Raw genomic sequence first — 8,881 nt, forward strand, 5'->3', positions numbered from 1 at the left:
TCCTTGGGTTTCACCCCCGGGGGACACGCGGGGTTAGCAAAGCAGGACACCAAAATTCGCTGTCCCTTCCAGGACGGCGCTGCTGTGGTGCCTCAGTTTCCCCAAGCTTGGAACCCACCACACCCCACGGATGCAACACCGAGGTTCCAACGCTGCCGTGACCCCACGTGGAGCCCCCCAACATGCAGGAACCCCCCGTTTGACCCCCGGGTGGCCCCAGCAGCCTCCCCGGGCCGTATCCTTGGAGGAACCGCGCTCCCTAAGCGGCTTTAGGGGATTACAGGCAGCCCCTGGCCCTCGCTGTCCCCACCCAGCCTTCCTCCCTCGGCTGCTTTCAGTAATCGTCTCGTTGGACGGGGCTAATCCAGCCACCTCCACCTAAGCTGCTCCAACACCTCTGCCCGGCCCGGGCTGCCCCGCAGAGCCCTGGGGAGACCCCCGAAATCGGGCGGCAGCCAAGGGCTAAAAATACAAATAGAGCTGGCCCCGAGGTGAGGGCAGGCGGGATTGGGAGCGAGGGGATTGATGCCAGCGAGCAGGGGCACGGCGGGACAGGCACGGAGTCACCTTGTGCCACCCTCCCAGCTGGGGATGGGACAGGGACAATCCGGGGATGGCCGGGACAGTCCCGGTGTCCCGGGTGCTGCTGCCACGCCGTGGGGGACGCGGCTACTGCAGGGAGCGCCGGCAATTCGGGAATGTCCCCGGCGGCCAAAGGGACACTAAAGGGACACGGGAGATGCCCGTGAGGAGCGTGGGGTGGGATTGCCAAGGATGGAGTTGCTTCCAAATGAGAAAATGGTCTCGGGATGCTTCTGGAACCTGAAATATGGGGAGAAAGGCTCTGGGAGATGTCTGGAGGGATCTTGGATGGATCCCTGAGAGTACAGATTCCTCCAAAGGAAAAAATCTCAGGAAAATTTCTTGAAGGAGTCAGGGGGGGTATCGGGAATTCTGGAACTTGAAATAGGGGGGAATGATCTGGGAGATGCCTGGAGGGATCTTGGATAGATCCCTGAGGGTACAGCTTCTTCCAAAGGAAACATTCACAGGAAGCTTCACTCGAGGAGGGATGCTGTTGGGGATTCTGGAACCTGAGACATGGAGGAAAGGATCTGGGAGATGCCTGGAGGGATCTTGGATGGATCCTTGAGAGTACAGATTCCTCCAAAGGAAAAAAAACATCTAAGGAAGTTTCCATGGAGGAGTTGGAGGATGCTGTCGGGGATTCTGGAGCCTGAAATGTGGGGGAAAGGCTCTGGGAGATGCTTGGAGGGATCTTGGATGGATCCCTGAACTTCCTCCAAAGGAAAAAAATCTCAGGAAACTTTCTTGGAGGAATTAGTGAGTGCTATGGAGGATTCTGGAACCTGAAATATGGAGGAATGATCTGGGAGATGTCTGGAGGGATCTTGGATGGATCCTTGAGGGCACAGCTTCCTCCAAAGGAAAAATTCCTAGGAAGCATCCTTGGAGGACTTAGGGGGTGCTATCAGGGATTCTGGAACCTGAAATGTGGAGGAAAGGCTCTGGGAGATACCTGGATGATCCCTGAGGGCACAGCTTCCTCCAATGGAAAAAATCTCAGGAGACTTTCTTGGAGGAGTCTGGGGATGCTGTTGGGGATTCTGGAACCTGAAATACGGAGGAAAGGCTCTGGGAGATGTCTGGAGGGATCTTGGATGGATCCCTGAGGGAACAGCTTCCTCCAAAGGAAAAAATCTCAGGAAACTTTCTTGGAGGAATTGGTGAGTGCTATGGGGGATTCTGGAACCTGAAATGTGGAGGAAAGGCTCTGGGAGATGTCTGGAGGGAGTCTTGGATGGATCCCTGAGGGTGCAGCTTCATCCAAAGGAAAAATTCTCAGGAAGCTTCTCTAGAGGAGTTAGGGGATGCTATCTGGGATTCTGGAACCTGAAGTGTGGGGGAAAGGCTTGGGGAGATGTCTGGTGGATCCCTGAGGGTACAGCTGCCTCCAAAGGAAAAAAAAAATATCAGGAAGTTTCCCTGGAGGACTTAGGGAATGCTATCTGAGATTCTGGAACCTGAAATATGGAGGAAAGGATCTGGGAGATGTCTGGAGGGTCTTGGATGAATCCCTGAAGGTGTAGCTTCATCCAAAGGAAAAAAATCTCAGGAAACTTTCTTGGAGGAGTCGGGGGATGCTATGGGGGATTCTGGAACCTGAAATGTGGGGGAAAGGCTCTGGGAGATGTCTGGATGGAGTCTTGGATGGATCCTTGAGGGTACAGTTTCCTCCAAAGGAAAAAAATCTCAGGAAGCTTCCCTGGAGGACTTAGGGGATGCTATCAGGGATTCTGGAACCTGAAATATGGAGGAAAGGATCTGGGAGATGTCTGGAGGGTCTTGGATGAATCCCTGAAGGTGTAGCTTCATCCAAAGGAAAAAAATCTCAGGAAGCTTCTCTGGAGGAGTCATGGGATGCTATCAAGGATTCAGGAACCTGAAATATGTGGGGAAAGGCTCTGGGAGATGCCTGGAGGGGTCTTGGATGGATCCCTGAGCTTCCTCCAAAGGAAAAAAATCTCAGGAAACTTTCTTGGAGGAATTGGTGAGTGCTATGGAGGATTCTGGAACCTGAAATGTGGGGGAAATGCTCTGGGAGATGCTTGGAGGATCCCCTGAGGGTACAGATTCTTCCAAAGGAAATATTCACAGGAAGCTTCACTCGAGGAGGGATGCTGTTGGGGATTCTGGAACCTGAAATGTGGAGGAAAGGATCTGGGAGATGTCTGGAGGGATCTTGGATGGACCTTTGAGGGCACAGCTTCCTCCGAAGGAAAAAATCTCAGAAAACTTCCCTGGAGGAGATGGGGGAATGGGGGATGCTATGGGAGTCAGGGGATTCCGGGACCTGAAACATGAAGGAAATGCTCTGGGAGATGCTTGGAGAATCCCTGAGGCTACAGCTTCCTCCAAAGGAAAAATTCATAGGAAGCATCCCTGGATGAGGGATGCTGATGGGGATTCTGGAATCTGAAATGTGGGAAAAAAGCACTGGAAGATGCCTGGAGAACCCCTGAGGGTGCAGCTTTCTCTAAAAGATAAAAAGTCTCAGGAAGTTTCTCTGGAGCATTCACAGGATGCTATCAGGGATTCTGGAACCTGAAATGTGGGGGAAATGCTCTGGGAGATGTCTGGAGGGATCTTGGATGGATCCCTGAGGGTGCAACTTCATCCAAAGGAAAAAATCTCAGGAAACTTTCTTGGAGGAATTGGTGAGTGCTATGGAGGATTCTGGAACCTGAAATGTGGAGGAATGATCTGGGAGATGTCTGGAGGGAGTCTTGGATGGATCCTTGAGGGTACAGCTTCCTCCAAAGGAAAAAAAAACACAGGAAGTTTCCCTGGAGGACTTAGGGAATGCTATCTGAGATTCTGGAACCTGAAATGTGGGGAAAGGCTCTGGGAGATGTCTGGTGGATCCCTGAGGGAACAGCTTCCTCCAAAGGAAAAAATCTCAGGAAACTTTCTTGGAGGAATTGGTGAGTGCTATGGGGGATTCTGGAACCTGAAATGTGAGAGAAAGGCTCTGGGAGATGCCTGGAGGGATCTTGGATGGATCCTTGAGGGTACAGCTTCCTCCAAAGGAAAAAATCTCAGGAAACTTTCCTGGAAGAGTCTGAGCCTGTACCTGGGATCCTGGAACAATGATGGAAACACTCTGGGAGAAGCCCTGGAGGAGTCTCAGGTGGATTCCAGAGCTTCCTCTAAGAGCAAAACCAATCTCAGGAAGCTTCTGTGGAAGGGGACAGCACTGGGGACAACACCTGCCTCCCAAAGTCTGAAACAAACATTTATTTCTCCAGGTACAAAACCCTCTTTTTGGGAGAGGGGAATGTTAAAAGCTGTGTGCTGCCCAGTGCTCTGGGCTCAAGTATGGGGGTGTCAGTGTGTGTCTGGTGGGGGGCCCAGGCAGGGCCCGTGGCTTTGGCTTCAGAGGGACAAGGCACTGCTGGCTCCCAGGGGAACGGGAATGTTGTGAACAAGGCACCATGGCAGCAGGAGAGGGGGGGAGCCTGTAGTGTTCATGGCATGGGGGAAAAGGAGGGGCCAGACCCCACAGGAGAGGCGCCAGCGCCGAGCTGGGGGGGCTGGGGGTGAGCTGCTCCCCCTCCTCCAGGGGCCACGGGGAAGGGATTTACAGTGGGAGGATCCCAGGGGTGGAGGAGCCTCCCCAAGGGTCCAGGAGCCTCCCCAGGGATGCCAAGAGCCACCCTGGGGATGCCAGGAGCCACCCTGGGGATGCCAGGAGCCACCCTGGGGACGCCAGGAGCCTCCTCAGGGGTGCAGGAGTCACCCAGGGGACACAAGAAGCCTCCCCAGGGGTGCAGGAGCCTCCCCAGGGGATGCCAAGAGCCACCCTGGGGACACAAGGAGCCTCCTCAGGGATGCCAGGAGCCTCCCCAGCAGTGCAGGTGCCACCCTGGGGACGCCAGGAGCCTCCCCAGGGGATGCCAAGAGCCACAGGTCCCTCCTGATGCCACAGCAGCAAATTCCTGTCCAGCCTCCTGGCAGAGTTTCCTGGCATTCTCAGCTCTCCTGCTCCGACAGAGCCGCTCTCCTCCTGGTCCGGCTGCGCTTGAGGCGGCAGGAGCCCTGGGCAGGGAAAGGGACAAGGGACAGGGACAAGGTCAGGACACCCTGACACAGCCCCACGCCCCCATTGTGTCCCCCTCCCAGGTCACCTCTTTTCCTGGGTTCTTCCTCACGCTTCTCAGGCTTTGCCAGCGGGACAGGGGCCTGGCATCCTGGCGTGAGGACACCGAGGGGGACACCTGCGAGTCCGACCACAGCTCCTCCTCGTCCGACTGGCTCTCGTAGTGGAGCCCTTGGGACAGAGGGGACGTGCCACCTCCAGCATGGCCACCGTGGCCTTTGCTGTGTCCTCCCTCTCTGTGACCACCCAGCTGCTCACCCATGGGCTGCTGGAGGCTCTCCTGCTCCTCCAGGTACAGTGGGTCCTGGAAGTGCACGGGGGCCTGCTCGGTCAGGGAGCGCAGGTCGTGCACGCTGAAGCTGCGGAGCCGCCCGGCCAGCGCGCCCTGGCTCTGCACGGGGACAGGAGAGGAGAGGACAGTCAGACCCCATCCCAGGGGGTGTCACCCTCCTCTGTCACCCTGCTGGGTACCTTGGTGGCTGCCTGGACAGCAGCAGTGGCCGCCAGGTTGAGGCCCCTCTTGCCGAAGCTCAGCGCGGTCTCGTAGCTGCGCTCGCGGGCACGGACCAGGAACGCGTCGATGTCCTGAGAGACAAACAGGGACGTGGTGGCAGGGCAGGGGGTGGCCTGGGCAGGGTCACCTCTGGGGCATGGCTAGGTCCCTGGGTATTGTCACCTCCCTGGGCATGGTGACTTCCTAGGGCACTGTCACCTCCCAGGGCAATGCCACGTCCCTGGGCATTGTCACCCCCACATGCATCCCCATGTCCCAGGGCACTGTCACCTTCCATGACCTGGGGCATTCCCTGAGCATTGTCACCTCCAAGGGCAATGCCATCACCTGGGGCATTCCCTGAGTTCCCTTTGCATTGTCACCCCCCAGTGCATGCCCATGTCCCAGGGCACTGTCCCCTCCCAGGGTAATGCCATGTCCCTGGGTATTGTCATCCCCCAGTGCATCCCCATGTCCCTGGGCATTGTCACCTCCAGGGACATCATAACAACCTGGGGCACCATCACCATCCTGGGGCATTGCAAGTGTCACCTCCCAGGGCAATGCCATGTCCCTGGGCATCGTCATCTTCCACGGCATTGCAATGTCCCAGGGCACTGTCACCTCCCAGGGCAATGCCATGTCCTGGGGCATTCTCTGAGCATTGTCACCCTCCCAAGGGAACTGTCACTTCTCCAGTGCATCCCCATGTCCCAGGGCATTGTCACCCCCTAGGGCAATGCCATGATCTGAGGCATTCCCCAAGCATTGGCACCTCCCAGGGCATCATACCATGTCCTTCACCATTGTCCACCTCCCAGGGCATTGTCACCCTCCAGAGCAATGCCATGTCCCTGGGTATTGTCACCCCCACATCCCTGCACATCATCACCTCCCACAACTTCAGGCAATGCCACATCCCCAGGGTGTCACCACCCCAACTCGAGGAGGGGCTGACCCCCCCCCAGGCCGGGCAGGGGAACCCCCAGACCCTGGGATTTTGGGGTTTTACCTTCCCGGATTTTGGGGTTTTACCTTCCTGGATTTTACCTTCCTGGATTTTGGGGTTTTACCTCCCCGGACTTTGGGGTTTTACCTTCCCGGATTTTACCTCCCTGGATTTTGGGGTTTTACCTTCCTGGATTTTGGGGTTTTACCTCCCCGGATTTTGGTGTTTTACCTCCCTGGATTTTGGGGTTTTACCTCCCTGGATTTTGGGGTTTTACCTCCCCGGCTTTGGGGTTTTATCTCCTGGATTTTGGGGTTTTACCTCCCCGGACTTTGGGTTTTACCTCCCCCGGTTCCCTCGGATTTTGGGGTTTTACCTCCCCGGACTTTGGGGTTTTACCTCCCTGGATTTTACCTCCCTGGATTTTGGGGTTTTACCTCCCTGGATTTTGGGGTTTTACCTTCTCCCTGCGGGCCAGCGTGGGGTGCACGAAGCGGCGGTAGAGCAGGCTGGCCCCCCGCGTGTACGGGGACAGCAGCCAGATGATAAAAGCCATCTTCACCTCGTAGTAGAAGGGGAGCCTGGGCGAGAAGGCAGGAGATGGGGGGTCCAAAGGCACCTCATGGTCCCCCCACACATCTGGGGGGGGTTTGGGGACAGGCAGAGTCCCTCCCCAGGCTCACCAGGAGATGAGGACGTCGGTGAAGGTCTCTGCGGTCATGAAGAAAGCGAAGACGATCCAGTACATCATCCATCGGACCTGGGGAGCCACGGGGAGCAAATCAGGGAGGCTGGGGGCTGGAAAAAGGGGGCTGGAGCCCAGAAAGGGGGACTGGAGATTGGGAAAAGGGGGGAAGGGGGGCTGAACCCCAGAAAGGGGGACTGGAGACTGGGAAAAGAAGACTAGAGCTCAGGGAAAAGGGGGGACTGGAGCCTAGAAATATGGGGGCACCGGAGCCTGGAAAGGGGGGACTTGGGTCTGGGGAAAGAGGGGGACTGGAGCCCCAGAAAAGGAGGCGGGACTGGAGCCCCGGGAAAAGCGTGGCTGAACTCTGGAAATGGGACACTGGAGTTTGGGGAAAAGGGGGGACTTGGAGCCCAGGAAACAGTGGAAGACTGGAGCCTGGGAAAAGGGGGGGTTGAACCCCAGAAAGGGGGACTGGAGCCCCAGGAAGAGGGGGGGGACTGGAGCACCAAGAAAAAGGGGAGTGACAAGAGCTCCATGGAAAAGGCAGGGGGATTGGGGCCCTGGAACTCTGGGAAAAGAGAGGACTGGAGCCCCAAGGAAAGGGGGGACTGGAACCCCAAGGAAAATGGGGGGGAGGACGGGAGCCCCAAGGAAAAGGGCTCCCCAAGCACTTGACTCACATATTCCCGGATGTTTTTCGTCTTCACCGCCTTGTAGGAGGCGTAGGCCGGGTAGAGCATCCCGAAGAGCAGCCTGTAGCGCAGGGGGGGAGTGAGGCAGCTCGGCCAGCCCGCGTAGAGCAGCAGCAGCCCGGCCCAGCAGAGCCGCCGGGCCCAGCGCCGCAGCCCGGCCTGGAGCCCCTCCAGCACCGAGCCGAGGCCGGGACAGCGGCCCAGGAGGCTCCCGCGAGGCTCGGCCATGTTCCTCCCACAGCCCCGGGACCGGCCCGACCTGTCCGGGCGGGGCAAGGCCCCGGCTGCTCCCTGCGGGCTCTGTCCCCGGTGCCAGGCTCGGTGCTGGGGCTGAGGGAGGCGCCAGCACCGCAAAAACCCACCTGGTGTCCCTGCTCTGGGCAGGGACCCCGCCAGGGAATGGGGGCACCCTCTGGGCAGGGACCCTACCAGGAAATGGGGGCACTTTCAGAGCAGAGACCCCCCCCGATTGGGGCAGGGCCTCCTCAGGGGACCCCCACCCTTGGGTGATGCCGGGCACCCCAGCCGTGCCCACCCTGCCCAGGCCGGGCAGGGAGGCCCGGCAGCAGCTCCGGGACCCATTTTGGGGGTGGCACGGTTGGTGTGGGGGGGTGCTAAAATTTGGGGTCGGCCCCCCAAACTCCGCTGGGGGCCTCTCGGAGGAGTCCCCGCTGCGAGCCCAGCACGGGAGGCCCCGTTAACGGAACAGCGGGGAGTGGGGACCGGGAATGGGGGGAACGGTAATAGGGGATCCCCGTGACCACCCTCCCCGCCCCCCCCTCCCGTTACACCGCCCGGACCCCACTCACTCAACCACCCGGCTGAGGATCCAGGACACCATGGCGCGGCCGGGGCTGAAGGTTCGGGGGGTGCCGGGCGGGAGGGGCGGTGCTGCGCCCCCCGGGAGCTCCCAAATCCCCCCAAATTCCCCCCGAACCCCGAGGGAGCGAATCCCAAAAGTTGAAAGTTGCAGCAACGGAGCCGCGCAGGCGCGGTCCGGGCCCCACCGGCCGCTCTTAAAAGGGCAACGGTCTTAAAAGGGCAACGGAGCTTCTTAAAAGGGCAATGCCCTTAAAAGGGCAACAGAGCCTCTTAAAAGGGCAACAGGGCCCCTTAAAAGTGACCCGCGGGTGAAGCGGTGAGTCACCGCTTTATAAAATAAAAACATTTTATAAATTGCCTAAATATATTAAATATCAATATATTTATATAATACATATACTAGAAATATGTATTATAAAAAATATATATATTCATCAATATATTTCTATTATATATATTATATACATTATATAATATATATTAATAGAACAATATTGTAATAGGTTTCATATAGTATATAATATATATTATAATTATAGCAATAATTAGAATAATA

General features: G+C 57.3%; 1 protein-coding gene across 2 annotated transcripts; it reads right to left on the bottom strand.

Annotated features, from left to right (window-relative positions):
- Positions 1–2,194: 2,194 nt before the first annotated feature.
- On the bottom strand, positions 2,195–8,497 carry REEP4 (receptor accessory protein 4). Of its 2 annotated transcripts, XR_010442643.1 has the most exons (8): positions 8,313–8,497; positions 7,492–7,564; positions 6,807–6,883; positions 6,584–6,704; positions 5,153–5,266; positions 4,940–5,072; positions 3,266–4,620; positions 2,195–2,325 (listed from the first exon to the last, which is right to left on the bottom strand). XR_010442643.1 is itself a non-coding variant. In XM_064731249.1 (7 exons), exons 1-7 carry the CDS (start codon positions 8,342–8,344, stop codon positions 4,555–4,557), a joined length of 846 nt encoding a protein of 281 aa, XP_064587319.1. In that variant the 5' UTR covers positions 8,345–8,497; the 3' UTR covers positions 4,484–4,554. The 2 variants fall into 2 exon arrangements, 1 of the variants encoding a protein (XP_064587319.1); XM_064731249.1 differs by lacking the exon at positions 2,195–2,325 and having other exon boundaries at positions 4,484–4,620; positions 4,710–5,072.
- Between the last annotated feature and the right edge of the window lie 384 nt (positions 8,498–8,881).

Source organism: Zonotrichia leucophrys, chromosome 22 (genome assembly GCF_028769735.1).
Source record: "Zonotrichia leucophrys gambelii isolate GWCS_2022_RI chromosome 22, RI_Zleu_2.0, whole genome shotgun sequence".
In the NCBI taxonomy this organism is placed as follows: domain Eukaryota; kingdom Metazoa; phylum Chordata; class Aves; order Passeriformes; family Passerellidae; genus Zonotrichia; species Zonotrichia leucophrys.